The sequence below is a fragment of the Suncus etruscus genome, chromosome 10, assembly GCF_024139225.1.
Source record: "Suncus etruscus isolate mSunEtr1 chromosome 10, mSunEtr1.pri.cur, whole genome shotgun sequence".
Classification (NCBI taxonomy): domain Eukaryota; kingdom Metazoa; phylum Chordata; class Mammalia; order Eulipotyphla; family Soricidae; genus Suncus; species Suncus etruscus.
The window spans coordinates 87,620,477-87,636,860 of NC_064857.1; the positions used below are offsets into that span (position 1 = coordinate 87,620,477).

The window sequence follows — 16,384 nt, forward strand, 5'->3', positions numbered from 1 at the left end:
CCGTGTGCAAGGCAAGTGCCTACCCACAGTGCGATTACTTGGGCGCCTATGTTTTGCTTTGTTAACAGTTTTTTTTTTTATAAATTATCTTTATTTAAACACCATGATTACAAATATAATTGTAGTTGTATGATTACAGTCATGTAAAGAACACCCCCCTTCACCAGTGCAGGATTCCCACCACAAATTTCCAAGATCTACCTACTCCCCACTCCACCCACACCTGTACTCGAGACAGGCTTTCTTTTTCCCTCATTCATTCACATTGTTATAATAGTTTTCAGTGTAGTTATTTCTCTAACTGCACTTATACTCTATGTGGTGAGCTTCATGTCATGAGCTGCACCTACATGGGAAGATGGAGGGAAATAAGGGTTGAGACTGAGGCAGTAAAATATTAGAAATGAGGGCCCGGAGAGATAGCACAGCAGCATTTGCCTTGCAAGCAGCCAATCCAGGACCAAAGGTGGTTGGTTCGAATCCCGGTGTCCCATATGGTCCCATGTGCCTGCCAGGAGCTATTTCTGAGCAGACAGCCAGGAGTAACCCTTGAGCACTGCTAGGTATGCCCCAAAAACCAAAAAAATAAAAATAAAAAAATAAAAAATATATTAGAAATGAGATTTGTAGGGCAGTATTAAGGTCACAATATAAGATGGATGTTATGGATTATAAAATATATGCATACAATACTATCAATAGGAAAACAAGAAGAAAAAAATTCCAGTGACTGTCCCAACATAAACCAGTGCTAGAAGGGCCCACCCTCCTCCCAAAGCGCATTCCCATTAGTGTAGGGAGAGGTGGGGGGGGAAGCCTGAGGACCACTAAGAGTCCACCTGAACCCACTTCTGGCCATCTGAGCTGGCACCCAGGGAAGACCTGGAGTCAGGGGAAAAAGACAAGAATGGCTGGGGGCCTGCCAAGCCTCCCAGCACTCCCCAGGCCAGGGAGAAGGGCTCTAGTATGGGGCCTCCCCAAACCCCATACCTGGCAAGAGCTGGTCTCCAGAATCAAGGAGGAAACCAGAAGCCAGATGTCTGCCCACCCTCCTCCCCATGCACCTCCCCCCTGGAGTACGGAGGAAGGGGGGAAGCCTGAGGACCACTAAGAGTCCACATGAACCCATTGTTAACAGGTTTAAGACACACAAGAAACATGTCAACACATAGATTCCTTAGATCTGTGTTGATACGTTTCTTGTCTGTCTCTGGTTCCTCTCTCCAGGGACTTCGTTTGGTTTACAGCCTTAATCCTACATTCACAAATGATTTGGCATATACTAAGCACTAAACAAAAATTTCTTAAATGTGAGAGATGACTCAAGGGGCTAAGTACCTGCTTTGTATGCAGGAGGCCCAGGTTTGATTCCTGGCACAATATGGTTAATCAGCACTGCTTACAGGGATGCTTGAGTCCAGGTGTAAACCTCTGTGCCTCAAAAAAACAAATACTTTTTGAATTCATGAATGGGTTCAGATATTGACACAACAGGATAGTTTCAGCCTCAAGAAGCAGGTGGGATAAGGGAGTAATAATTGCAAAGGGCAAAGGAGGGAAGACCAAGGACTATTGTTTATTGGGACTAGGAAATCAGCCATTACAGCAACAAAATAACACTCACTACTCAGCCAGTTCTCTTTTCTTGCTTATGGAGGAGACACCTGGCATCCCTGGGCCCAGAGTTTGGGGAATTCCCTGCAAAGGCCAGGGACCATCAGCATCACTGTCCAATCTGCTGCTCCTGTTGAAGGTTACTGTCACTGTGCTGAGGGGTAGCCCAGCTGTATTTGAAATGGTTCCTTCCCCAAAGTTTATTATTTCAGAGTCTAGACCCCACAGTCCACATAGACCATCTTGTAGCCCTTGATGTCCTTAAACTTGTCGCTCCTCAGGTTGGCTTGAATCTGCCTCTGGCCGCTCTTGAAGGGGACTGTCTCCAGAGTGATACTGGCTCTATGCTGAGGTTTGAGAACTCCAATGCTGCCACAGAGAAAAATGATAGTCAGACAACGGAGACACAATATGAACCCCAAAGCCCTTTTTTTGCTCAGCCTTGGGGCCAGAGTGACAGTACAGTGGGTAAGGCATTTTCCTTGCGTGTGGCTGACCTGAGTTTGATCCCTAACATCTCATATGGTTCTCTGAGCCCTTCAAGAGAGATCCCTGAGGGGCCGGAGAGATAGCATGGATGTAGGGTATTTGCCTTGCATGCAGAAGGATGGTGGTTTGAATCCTGAGATCCCATATGGTCCCCCGACTCTGCCAGGAGCAATTTCTGAGCTAGACCCAGGAGTAACCTTGAGTGCTGCCAGGTGTGACTCAAACCACCCCCCAAACAAAACAAAACAAAAACAAAAAAGAGTGATCCCTGAGGGCAGAGTCAGTAGTCATCCCTGAAAACCATTGAATGTGGCAATAACAAAACACAAAAAGCCCTTTTTCCTCCTTCGCCTCCCCCAATGCTCTCCAAGCTTGGTCTAGAGCTTGTGTCCAGAAAGAGGTGGAGGTCCTCCTGCCCGGTTAGTTAGAGGACACAAGATGCAAGATGTGCTCACAGGATTCTCTGCTGTTTCTTGAAGAGGCCACTTCCTTCCACAGTCAGCACACAATCAGCCACAGGCTCCAGGAGGGGGTTTGAGAAAATCACCTGTACGGAGAGTGGTTGGTTCACAATGGCTGGTCCTAAAACCTGGACAGAGAAATTCAGAGGAGAGGATGGAACAGGGGTTAGTCTCATTACCAATTCACTAAACATTTATCGGAGGCCACTGGTTCCTGAGTCGGGTTCCTAGAGTTAGGCTCGAATATCCTGTGTTTTTGCAACTGTGGGTGAAAACCAATTTAACAGGCTGTCATTACTAGTTTTAAAAAATGAAATTGAGGGGCTGAGCCCTAGCACAGCAGGTAGGGTGTTTGCCTTGCATGCGGCCGTCAACCCATATCTAATAATCCCCGGCATCCCACAAGGTCCCTGCCGCCCCGCAACCTGCCAGGAATGATTTCTAAGTGCAGAGCCAGGAGTAATCTCTGAGTGTTGCTGGGTGTGGCAAATTTTTTTTGAAAAATTGTTAGTGTTCACCACGAGGTATTCCTGTGTAAAATTTTTGTTTTATTATACATACGTGGAGGTTTTTGAAAAATGTTTGACATCATTTGTGGGTAGAGATATCTCAAAGGACTGAGACTATGCTTTGCACATAGAAAGTGAAGTTTCAAGTCCCTTAAAGCATATTCTGGGTCAATATCAGAGTTCTAAGCCATGAGTAGCCTTTGAGCACTTCACAGTATTACCTTAAAACCAAACAAACAAAATTACTTATTTTTACATCATTCAACCAACCCAGCAAACATGAAAAGGCTTGATGAATCCGTTTTGATGTGTGTGTGTGTGTGTGTGTGTGTGTGTGTGTGTGTGTGCCCACACCTTACCATACTCAGGGTTTACTCCTGACTCTGCACTCAGGGATAATTTGAGGCAGGTTTTTAGGATACAGATTAACCCAGGTTGGCTGTGTGCAAGGCAAGCGCCCTGTTTGCTGTACTGACACTTTGATCCCAATGTTTGATGAACTGGAATCTCTACTTATGTATCTCTGTTCCAAGAATTTCATTCATGTGAGAAATAATCAGTAACTCCCAACGAAAATATTTTAATAATTTGAGTGGCTAGAATCTTCATCAATTTTAAATGGTTCTTTTTGCAATCCAATTCCAAACCTTCTCTCCCTCTTGTCATAATCCCTTCCTCACTGGTGCCCTGCCAGAGTGTATATGAGGGTAACAGAACAGGTAGGACCTTGTAGAAACAGAAATAGTGCCAGGGGTGCTGAAAGGGGACAGTGAAATGCATGACATCTCTTCATTAACAATAGTGCAAACCACAGTGTCAAAAAATAAGTGAGTGAGTGAGTGAGTGAGTAAGAGAGAGAAGGAAAATGCCTGCCCCAGAAGCAAGTCAGAGAGGGTGGGTGGGAGGGAAGAGGTTATCAGGAAGGGTGAAAGGGAAACTAGGGACATTGGTGGTGATGAAGGTTGTTGTACATTGTATGATTGTAACTCAGTCATGAACAATTTTATCCACGGGAGGTGGAGAAGGGAACATCAAGAAGAACCTTGTAACCATGATGTTTAAAAAAAAAATAAAACAAAGTAACCCCAGGGATTGTGCTTCTGGAAATACCTTCCTACAAAGTACTCTGGTGATTGAGCTTGTCAGATACACCACGGGCTAGTGTGCTAGGGGCACACCCTAGAGGCAGCTGTTTGCTGTTGGGGAGCAGTTCTGGAAGGAGGTGAGGTCATCTGTGAGATCATCCTTCCTCACAGACCATCCATATGTGCATATGTTGAGTGGGTGAGTGGAGTTCATGTTGAAAACAGGTGGGGGTCACAGAGGGCTCTCCTCTATGGCATTGGTTCAAGGTCCCTCATTGTAGCCTCTAGCAGTCCAAGAGAGTAGAAGCCTCACCCAACATTTCAGGTAAACCCCTGTTCCTGGTGGGAAGGCATCTTGTGGCACCAGAAGAAAGGAGGTTTGCTCTCACTCAGAAGACCCACCGCTTCTCAGCCAGATCTCAAGGAATGCCCCCTCCTCACCCTCACAGCCCTTCTGGGCTTCTCACTCACGTTGATCATGATATTTGGGTAGGCTAAGGTGACCATCTTGTTCACTAGGATCTTCTCAGTACAGTTCTTCTCTTCCCCCAAGGCACTGAGGCGGATCACCTTGTCTGTGGACAGGTACTGGCTGTATTGGGAATAGGGAACTTGGCAGGGATGGCTTTTGGCTAGGGAGAGAACACAAGAATTGAGGGAATCGAATCAGAAGAATAGCTGGGGTCCTGCCTGAATCACTCAGTCAAGCGTGTCCCATTCTTTCAGAGCAGGTCTCTCCCTTTGGAGCACCCATACCATATTCACACAGAGAAAAGTAGGGGGCTGGAGAGATGGAATGGGGATAAGGTGCTTGTCTTGCACTAGGCCACCAACTCCAATTCATCCCCGGCACCACAGATGACCCCTAAATCTGCCCGCCCCTGAGTAACCCTTGAGCTTGGAGCTGGAAATAAACTCAGAACACCTCTGGGCATGGTCCCAAAAAGGGAAAAAAAAGAGAGAGAAAAATTAAGAGAGAAGTAACAAGTGATACCTGACAGGAGTGGGTAAGGTGTACAGGGACAGGACTGCCTGTTCACTCAGATCTGCTCCCTGTTCCATGCCGGCCCCACCAGCCTCTCCTGACCCCAAGTGTCTGTCTTCCCTGCACCACCTGGTACCTTCTTTCGGGGCAAGCGTGAAGAAGGCTGTATCCTGCCAGAATGGAGGCAGAGGGCTGCCATCGTGCAGCAAGGACTGGGCACTCAGGTTCACCTTGAGCTCTTTGACCTGGGAGGACATGTTGAGAGCCAGCAAGACAAACCGTATGTCCTGGCCCATGTTGGGAGGGTGGAGCAGCTGGAACTGCAGGGAGACCTGGATGATGTCACTGGGCTGAGGAGTGGTGTTTTCTAGACTCCGAGGGCTGGTCCCATGGAATGGTGGGGGCATGGCAGGCTGCGGCTCTGTGGGCTGGGAGCTGTAGGACCTCCTGGTCTTCAGTTTCTGAAGGGCCTTGAGAAACACCCGCCTCTCCTCTGGGGAACCTGAAAAGGTGAAGCACCGGAAGGTGGGCCAGGTTGTCCCTGGAGGTAGGTCGAGGCTGAGCATCTCCCCAGAAGTTCCCTGTACACTGTAGTTCTTTTCCAAGTGAACTTTCATCTATTTGTTTTGCAGGCATTAGTCTGTGTCCAGAATGTTGCCCCTTTTATCTCCACCAAACATGACAGAGCTGCCAGTTGTTATGATCTTTCTATTATTATTTTCTTCCAGGTATAGGTGAGGGAACTGAGAGAAACCATGTTCCTCACCAAGTCACAGACCTTACAAGAGGCAGAGTTGAGTTGCAAATCTGTTCCCAATGCTAACATCTCCAACATTAGACTAGTTATGGCTTAGGACTACTAGAGTCTGTCCTACTTTCTGGAAGAAAAGGCAAGGGCCTACATAATGCTCCTTAAAACAACAAGGCAAAGTGTGAGGTTCCTTTCATGGACCAAACCACTCAACAGGTATATCAGGATGTCTGCAAGTGGAGAAGGAGGAGGATTATTTAGACAAGCTGAGTTCTCAGAGCTTACTTTAACTTGAGGGGGTGGGGGTGAGGAGAGGTGCAGGGCTCAAACCCAGGGCCTTATATTATACATGTAAGGCATGTGTGACATACCAATATCCCTGCTCCCTGCTGCTTTGTTATCCCTAACATTGTCTTCCCTGACACTTTCTGCCTTCCAGGGACCATCCCATTTCCCCCATCCTTCAAGGCAAAGCACACAGTCTTCCAGGCAAAGACCTTGGTGCCTCCTGACTCTGGGGCTCATTTCAAGCCCCAGCCCCTAAGGAAGAAGATCTCAAGGCACTACTTCCCTAAGAGAAGAACAACAACAACAACAAGAAGGCCCATAGAGAGGGGAATCAATCTTTACTCTGCTGGGGGCCTACAGGACCCTGAGATTCTGCCAAGTGGGTGGAAAGAGAAAGAGCACAGCTCTCCTGGAACAGCACAGGTTTGAATTAAGCATATCCACTGCAATGTGGATTGAAAAACAAGTATGTCAGTGTATGAACTATAAACAAACATGAATATATTTTTCATATTATCTTTTCTTTTTTGTTTGATTTTTGGGCCACACCTGGTGACACTCAGAGGTTACTCCTGGCTCTGCGCTCAGAAATTGCTCCTGGCTCGGGGGACTATATGAGACACCACAGATCGAACCCAGGTCTGTCCTGGGTCAGCCACATGCAAAGCAAATGCCCTACTGCTGTGCTATCGCTTCCCCTATTTTTTCATTTTTGATGTTCGATGTTAGCAATGCAGGTAGCAGCCACAAGTGTCTGCTTCTAAATATAAGAGAACATTGATGTAGCTACTGACAGATGATTCATCTCACAAATAGATCAGAATAAATACAGAACATTGGAAATGTAATTTCTCTTCCTCACAGTTTTTTGTGTGACATTTTTTCTCTAGATTACCTTATTGTAAGGGAATTCAAGTGCAGCTATTTGAAAAGGCTAAACCATGTAGTTTGCTGCAATTTGGATGGAACTAGATGGTGTCGTGTTGAATATAGAAGTCAGAGGCAGAACAAATACTGGATGAGCTCACTCATTGGTGGTATATAGAGCAACAAGGTAAGGGGATGGAAGGTACCAAATAATGACAAGTGAGAATAATGTTCCAAATAAGGTACCAAATAATGACAAATCAGAAATGAGAAAACTTAGAAAAGGATTAGTGGTGATGATGTGAGAGAAATGATGCCCCTTGTCCTGCTTCTGGTCCACATAGAGATTTCTTCTTGCTCCTTGGTGGTTGGTTTTTTCAGTTCCCAGGAATTAGCTGCCCCCTCCCCTTTCTGACTTGGAGAAGAAGCTCCTGCCAGGTTACAGCCTTCCAGATCATTCTGCATGGAGGGGTGGAGGGGATAGGGTAGGCCAGGTACATGTGGGGGTTTATGTGTTTTTTTGGGGGGCTGTTTATTTAGGCTTTTGTTTTATTTTGGGTTCACACCCAGTGGTGTTGAGAGCTCACTCCTGGTGGGGCTCACGGAATCACATGGAGTGTTAGGGATTGAACCTGACATTTGGATCAGTCAGCAGTATACAAGGCAAGTGCCCTATCCTCTGTACTATTCCTCTGGCCACTTGTCCAGGTACATTTGGCTTGACATCAACTTGGATGCCTTTTTCTTTTGAAACACAATCAACTAAGTATGTGGGTTAAAGGACAACTTTTGTGCTTTGAATGTGGAGCTCAGGCTTCATCCTTGGCAGTGCTTGGTCCCCAGAGCATGGAACCACAAATACCCCCAGCACTGCCAGTTATGACTCTTAAACAAACAAACAAACAAACAAAGGCAAAAAGGCAGTAACTAAACTCACCACGAATGAACGAATGAAACAGTTAAATAAAAATTTTTAAAATGTATCAATAGGAGAATGTTGACTAGATCCCTCACCATTTTCTGTAAGAGGCTGGTTTTTCTAGAAATCAGAGGTCAAAAATGTACATCCTGTTTTGGGGATGCCCATCAGAGGTCCTACAAACTATTTGAACAGAATCTGGATTCTATAATCTTGGGACCTGAAGACTGAAAAGCTGAGGAGACAGTGGCAGCTGGGAGAAAGTAGGGGGAAGGTGCTGTCTATAGAGCTGGCTGACCTTCTCCATACTTGTAATTCTCTGTGATGTCATCCCGATCATCGCTTTGGATGCTCTTGGTGCTGATGAAAATGCCAACAGAACTTGTGTCTCGGTAAAGTCTCTGCTCCTTCCCTCCATAGACCAGCCAGGATATGCAGTCAGCATTCACCATGGAGAAGGCAAAGGGGGTGTCGTAGTTCAGGTTCACCTCGCCCTCTTTGATGGCCCTGACTGAGGCTGGGCCACAGCAGTAGAGACCTGTGAGGGAACAGGAGAGCCTGAAGGCCTGTGCAGCAAGAACCAAGCAGGAGGCGGGGCTTCTGAGGGGTTCCACCTTTCTTTGATTAGCAATAATCGCGCCTCGGATAAACCTCATAGACTATGATACTGCCACTGCACAAAGCTTTCACCTTTCTTTGAGAGAAACTCACCATTGCTAGTCTCCTGAGGTGTGGCATCGAGCACCTGCCATCCTCCGAATCCAGCTGGGAGGTCCTTTCTGGCCATCCAGCACTCATTCCAGACATGGTAATTCCTGCAGAACAAAGCCAAGTTAGTGGGAATTGCAGCAATAGAGGTTGTAGTTTTTGCTTTCTGAAGCATGGGCTGGGTGGATCCTAGAAAGACAAACTTAGTACCTCCCTCAGGAAAGAACTTTTCCCCGGCCCACCATTTGTCAGAGGGAAGACTTCCAGTCCAACTGAAAGTAAAAATCCTATGTCTCTCTGCTATCTCTGTTTCTGTCTGTCTGTCTGTTTGTCTGAGACCCTTTCATGTCTCAGCAGAGATGGTCTTTCTGTCTGGAGATAAAATCAAACCCACCTTGTGGCCAAAATTTGGGGTGAAGAGGAAATGCTGGTGAGATTCACTCAGTGCCAATAATCAAAAAAGAGTTCTTGAGACAAGAGGATTCTAAACCCCAAGTCACTGTTTTTGTATTCAGCTACCTCCCAGCCTCAGCCTTGGGGCTGCAGGCCCTGGAGTTGCTGAAAGAAAAGGTGCATGGCAGAAGAGGACAGCTGGTTCCTGGAAGGTGGGGCTTGCCAGGAGGAGAGTTACAGGCCATCTCTCACCAGACAGTGTCCTTCTTCTTGTTTTCCAGAATCCTGCCCGTGTTATCGTAGTACTCGTCTATGATCAGGTTTCCATCAGTGTCGTGACCAGAGTCAAAGTTGGTGACTACACGGGTGGGAATCCCCAGGCATCTCATCACTGCAGAAAGGACAGGAAAATCTCCGATGGGCTGCTTTGAGTACTATTGAGGTTTTATTTTTTAATTTTAAACTTTATTGAGCCCGGAGAGATAGCACAGCGGTGTTTGCCTTGCAAGCAGCCGATCCAGGACCAAAGGTGGTTGGTTCAAATCCCGGTGTCCCATATGGTCCCCCGTGCCTGCCAGGAGCTATTTCTGAGCAGACAGCCAGGAGTATCCCCTGAGCACCGCCGGGTGTGGCCCAAAAACCAAAAAAATAAAATAAAATAAACTTTATTGATTGGTTTTAGGCCACACCAGCAGTTCATGGATTACTCCTGGCACTGAACTCAGAAATCACCCCTGGCAGGCCATATGGGATGCTGGGAATCAAACTGGGTCCCTCCTGGGTCAGCCACATGTAAGGCAAATGCCCTTTTGCTGTGCTATCTCTCTGGCCCCAAGTACTATTATATTTATGTAGTACTATTTAAGATAGATTGTTAAGACATTAAGTTGTTGGAGCCCAAGAAATAATCCAGGAGATTAAAAAAAAAGTACTTGCTTTGCATGCTGCTGTGACAGCTACAATGCTGGTTTAAGCTATAGGTTCCTAGACTTAGGCCTGGTCCAGGGAAACTATTCACAATGCCTCTTTGGGGCCAAACAGGCACTGACATGGCACTGGGCTGGGGACATCTCTGAGCTCCCTTTGCCACCTTCTTGTTTTTTCCATTGCTCTCAGAAAAGAAAACATTAGGGGGCTGCTTATTAAGAGATGCAACACTTTGCAGCCTGACAATCACATCTCATTCTTTTGTTGGCTCCATCTCCAAAGCCCTGAACTGGAATTTTTTTTTCTTTCCTGAGCTGAGTGGTGGCTGAGACCACTGCTTCTAAAAAGAATTTAATTACCACAGTCAAATGGATATTGATTCAGAAGGAATGATAGGGAGAGAGGTCTTGTCCTGATGGCATGTCCACCCAGGCTTGGATTAAGCACACAGTGGGTGACTAGGGTCTTAGACCAGTCAGAGGAACACACATTTGCACAATTAGGATTGCGCTGCCTGTTGCAGTGTCCCCTTCTCATTACATACAAGTCTTCAGAAGGCAAACAAGTGCAGTTTGTCACAAAGTGGCTGCAGGCTCCATTTGTCACATCCAGGGAAAAGGGGGGTGGGGAAGAATGTATCTTAACAGATCACAACGTATTTCTGGTTTTTGTTTTTGTTTGTTTGTTTTTTGGGTCACACCTGGCAGCGCTCAGGAGTTATTCCTGGTTCTACACTCAGAAATCGCTCCTGGCAGGCTTGGGGGACCAAAAGGGATGCCGGGATTCGAACTAATGACCTTCTGCATGCAAGGCAAATGCCCTACTTCCATGCTATCTCTCTGGTCCCAGTGACCATATATATATATATATTTTTTTTTTTTTCGGGCCACACCCGTCTGATGCTCAGGGGTTACTCCTGGCTAAGTGCTCAGAAATTGCCCCTGGCTTGGGGGACCTTATGGGACGCCAGGGAATCGAACCGAGGTCCTTCCTTGGCTAGTGCTTGCAAGGCAGACACCTTACCTCTAGCGCCACCTTGCCGGCCCCAGTGACCATATTCTTTTTTTTTTTTTCCTTTGGTTTTTGGGCCACACCCGGCGGTGCTCAGGGGTTACTCCTGGCTGTCTGCTCAGAAATAGCTCCTGGCAGGCATGGGGGACCATATGGGACACCGGGAATCGAACCAACCACCTTTGGTCCTGGATTGGCTGCTTGCAAGGCAAACGCCGCTGTGCTATCTCTCCGGGCCCAGTGACCATATTCTTAAAGTTACATGGCTGTGTTGCTTTTTTTATGGTTATACAAATTTCTCAAGAAAAGCATCAAAGATCAAGCCATGAAGTGAAGGAAAGAGCAGCTAAAGCTTAGAACAGTGAATCTGTACCTGGTCAAGAAGTTCTTGAAAGTTCATAGAATGTTTCTTTATTTCTGAGAGTATCTCTTCCCAGTGCTAGCCAGTTCCTTTTCTTTCTCTTTTTGGTGGGTAGGTGATACTTAGGTCTCTGTATTTAGGGGAATTGAGGTTTGGAAGATTGGGGTTGGGGGACCATATGTGGTACCAGGCATCAAATCTAGGTTGTCCAAGAGCAAGGCAAGTACCTGAACTGTTGTTCTGCTGCTCTGCTCTGGCCCTTAACTCCTTTGACCCTCTGGCTCATTTGCTCCATCTCAACTCATTTTTCTACAGCATTGATCCATTCAATTCAACAATGAGAATAGCAATTGAGTCTATCAGCCAGGCATGGTGCTGTTTTATATGCATGATGCCTAGAACAGTATAGAGAGTAACTCCTGCTATTATATTTATTTTATTTATTATTCCCTATTGAGGAAGGAGCCCAGGGCCTCACACATGCAAAGTGTATGCTCTACTGCTGAGCTACATTTCTGACCCCAAAACCAAATAAGTAAGTAATGAAAAATCAAGGACCAGAGAAATGGCTCAAAGGGCAATAAATAGGAGGACTCCGATCCTTCCTCAGTTTTACATGGTCTCCAAACACTGTCAATCAGAGTGACAATAACTTGCTGGAAATAGCCACTGGACCCACTGAGTGTGGTCTGAAAACAACATAAAAAAGATTAAGAGTCAGAGGATAAGGCATTGTCTATTAAGAATCAGATAACAGTTTGCTACCTTGACCAAAGTTACGCAGCAGTATATGGAAAGAACTCTAAGAGATCTTAGAGTAAATTGAACTGTCATCGAATCTGGATTCACAGCTCACCTTGTACTTCATTCTGAGTCTACCTCCCAAATGTTCCTCTCTGTTATCAAATATGTGCCCAAAGCAATATTTTTACTGAGGGTTATTTTTAGACCTTTATTTTGTTTCTACCCCTTTCTCATCATAAAGGGATGATATCTCTCTATGTCCATCCCTACGCCCTCCTTTGCACAGATTCTAAGAGGCAAAATGGCTAAGAATATAGATCTCTTAGAGTTCTTTCCATATACTGCTGTCATGAAAAGCCTTGTATATACTTGTTACTTGCAATACTTAATTATGCGAGACATTTAATTGCTTTCAGATTTCAGACTAGACTCCTTAAACTTTGACAAAGAATATCCTCAGGCCACCTTTGAAGACACCCCTTAGAGTGCATAGGACATCAGGGTGTAGGCAGCAAGCGCTGGGTGGAGGGAGGCCCCAAGAGGAGGAAACCGAAGCTACTCCCGGGGCAACAGGTTGGGACAAGACTGAGCATTGAGGGCGGAACGACTGAACTGGCAGGTGAATTGTAGGTGGAGGTGACACAGGACAAACTCTGAAGGCAGACAAGCATTGGAACATAATCTCCAAAAGACAACTTAGAACTTGGAGCCAGGAGTGAGGCAAGAGCAGTAAAGTGACTCAGAAACATTGTGTAGGCATGAGTTCTGCTCAAGTTATAGTGGGGGAGGGTAGATAACATAAAAGCAGGTTGAGGAGGAGTGGGCAGGGAGCAGAGGAGGTGTCCCCTCTGCTCTGCACCCCGAATTAAAGATTCCTGAGTAGCCACTAGTATCAATACCCTGGGACCTTTCACCCCAACACAGGCTGTCAGTCTTGAACTCTTTGAAGTTACTTTGCTACTAGATGTAACACATGGCTTCAGAAAAGGTTATTGAGTCCTCCCAAGGGCAGAAATTATATGAGAGTCAATTTAAGCATTTGAGAGCCATTAACAGTTCCAGAGAGTCAAGCCGCTTTGCTGGGTAGATGAATGGATGAAATTTCATGGCTGTGTGCTAGACTTGGGTGTAGAACTTAAGCTTGTGTTGAGCTTTTGTTGGTTTTTGTTTACTGGGGATTGAACCAAGAACCTCTCACATACAGGTGTTCTATCACTAAGCCACATCCCTGGTAAAAGTTTTTTCTTTTTAATAAAATTGCCCTAAAGGCGATAATTGGCGGTGCATGGGGGTTGAGGCTATGTGGTGCCAGGGCCACTCACATGCATACATTGTATGCTATCACTCATGCCACTCCTTGTCGAACACAAATTGTGAGTGTTGGTTGGTTTAGTATGGATTCATTCTCACTCCTCACAGTGAAGTGACAGAGGTCCAGGAAAGGTTTCTTACACTATGTATGAGGTGAAGGCATTCGCTCCAATATCACTCCCAAGTCAAAGCTCAGGACTAAAAAAGACCTCAGATGTGTGGCCAAAATCATGAGAAGACCATCTTTTGGGCTCTCTTACTCTCCTTACCCTTAGTGACATTTCACCAGGAGTTCATCCTGTCTGTGTCTTCATCTCTCAGTTCTACTGTTTTATTCTTGGACTAATTGGATTCTTGATTCTCCATGTGGAGACCTTGCTGGAACTAAAACATCTCCAGTCACACATGGCTTTTAATTTTTCCTAACTTCACACTTCAGTTGGCAGTTTCCTCAAAACATTTTGTTCCAGTGTGATGCCAAATTTAGCACAGGACTGACCTCACATCATCTTCATCCATGGTTTATGACTATCCCAGCTTTAAAGAGAAAAAGTTAAGTTTAGGAATATTAAGGCCACATGGAAGGAAGAAGACAGCCAGGGCAGATTGAAACTGCCATGTTTCTCTGATCTCACACCCTTTCCTTGCTTCAGACTACAACCTATGTCTTTTCAATGTCACAAGACACATTCTCAATGTGCCTTTGCCTGCAGAGTTTTTCTGAACTTTTTTCATGCCACACTCATCTCTTGGCCTTTCACTTAATCCCATCAACTGTGCTATACAGTTGAGCTTATCTTATTCTTTTTTTTTTTTTTTTTGGTTTTTGGGCCACACCCATTTGACACTCAGGGGTTACTCCTGGCTATGTGCTCAGAAATCGCCCCTGGCTTGGGGGGACCATATGGGACGCCGGGGGATCGAACCGCGGTCCTTCCTTGGCTAGCGCTTGCAAGGCAGACACCTTACCTCCAGCGCCACCTACCCGGCCCGAGCTTATCTTATTCTTAACTCTTTATGACCTGACATATGGTCTTGGTTTGTCAACAAGATCAAAACCCCTCTTCGAACAGGGCTCATATCTGACATTTTTCTACATTTCTTTATTCCCAGCACAAAGACCCATTTTTCTGCACCCATTAAATGCCCATATTTAGCCTCTGAACAGTTTTTTTTTCAGACTCTTTATCATGACTTATATGTTTTTTGGGAGGATGGGGGAACATCTGGCAGTGTTCAGAGGTTACTCCTGGCAGGCACAGGGGATCATATGGGATGCCGGAATTGAAACCACCGCCAGTCCTGTGTCGGCAAGTCCTGCGTGCAAGGTAAGCACCCTACGGCTGTGCTATCTCTCCAGCCCCATGACTTACAATTTAATGGGAGGCTCAGGAGACTCTTTTAATGGTAATTTATGAGAGACAAGTCCTTGTAAAAGAGAAATTCATATGGAGTATTATGTTTATGTATATGTACATATTTATATATATATATATACTCCTACACTATATACTCCTACACTGATACTTAAACAAAGATAGACAAAACCTCAGAGTTGGGAGGACCTGGAGAATTCTTAAGAAATTCAGGCCACACCCTACTCCCAGAATTATGCCCTCTACCTCTTCATTCAGCCATTCAGCTCTCATTCAGTGGTAAGATTCTATGATAAACTGGGATATTTGCATACACAGAAGCAAAAGTCAGATCTGTTCTCTAGAGCACAAGGGGTATTGAGGAGATAGCTCAAGTGATAGAGTACATACCTAGCATATGAGACCTCTGACACCACTAGGTATAGTTCTGGGACCATAGGCAAGTTTGAGCATCAAAGGGAATGAGCCAGCACCTTGAACACCACTGGATGTGGCCCCTATTTAAGAATATCAGGGGCTGGAGAGAGAGCATGGAGGTAGGGCATTTACCTTCCATGCTGAAGGACAGTGGTTCGAATCCCGGCATCCCAAATGGTCCCCTGAGCCTGCCAGGAGCGGTTTCTGAGCGTAGAACCAGGAGTAACCCCTGAGCGCTGCCGGGTATGATCCAAAACCCCCCAAAAATATCAAAGGAAGGGTTGGGGGTGTATCTTAGTATATATATATATTTAGTATATATTTAATTATATATAGTTAGTACATATATATGTATATTTAGGCTACATATGTATCTGACCCTGAGTACTGTCAGGAGTGACCCATCTGAGTGTTAAGCTGAGAGTAGGCACTGAGAATCACCGGGTATGACTCAAAACAAACAAAAATGTTACAAAAGCTATCCTTTTGGCAGGTGGGGTACACTGTCCTGACAGTGTGTAAAAATATGCTCTCTTCTCTTAGATTGATGTTTATGACCTCTAGAGGGACTCCTCCCATTTTTTGCTTGTTTGATTTTTGCCACACACACACCCTTTTTTTCTTTCTTTTTTCTTTCCTCCAAACAGGGCCACATAGCTTGAACCGTCTTGTTCTGCCTCTCGAACTGAGGGGGAAATAATGGGGGTTGCCAGGACCAAACAGTTGTGTGGACATTGAGTGAAGGTAGAAAATGGTCAGATTTGGAAACTAGATCCAGGGCCAGTGACGACAGGGTAGAGACCCAATCTACAGCAGGCTGGGCGAGGAGGGGACCACTTATACTGGCAGCCCGGGGGTCAAGGGAGGGGGATGTGGGATGCATGTTGGGGGCAGGGGTGGAGGGGGGACAGCACTGGTGGTGGGGGTGCCCCTGATTCAATGTCACTATGTACCTAGAGTATTGCTGTGAAGAATTTGTGATTTACTTTGGTCAAAATAAAAAATATTTGATTAAAAAAAAAAAAGAAAGAAAAAATATGCTATTTGTTCAGGACTGATCCTGTATCTCCCACCAGTTCTTCCTCCCTGCCACAAACCAAGAGAAAACTGACTCCAATTTCAAAAGGAAAACCAGTGGACAATTTAAAGCTCAATGTGTTGGAACTCA

At 45.6% G+C, this 16,384-nt stretch overlaps 1 protein-coding gene and 1 pseudogene across 1 annotated transcript in view; both read right to left on the reverse strand.

Moving 5' to 3' along the window:
* Positions 1–1,829: 1,829 nt before the first annotated feature.
* TGM5 (transglutaminase 5) overlaps positions 1,830–16,384 on the reverse strand; it is a 41,874-nt gene continuing 27,319 nt past the window's right edge. The window contains exons 9-15 of the mRNA XM_049781696.1: positions 9,322–9,460; positions 8,680–8,783; positions 8,267–8,506; positions 5,280–5,645; positions 4,630–4,790; positions 2,559–2,692; positions 1,830–1,983 (exon numbers count right to left, since the gene is read on the reverse strand). Coding sequence (XP_049637653.1) covers positions 1,830–1,983; positions 2,559–2,692; positions 4,630–4,790; positions 5,280–5,645; positions 8,267–8,506; positions 8,680–8,783; positions 9,322–9,460 — 1,298 coding nt within the window. The remainder of the gene's footprint in view (positions 1,984–2,558; positions 2,693–4,629; positions 4,791–5,279; positions 5,646–8,266; positions 8,507–8,679; positions 8,784–9,321; positions 9,461–16,384) is intronic.
* On the reverse strand, positions 8,524–8,653 carry LOC126021392 (uncharacterized; annotated as a pseudogene).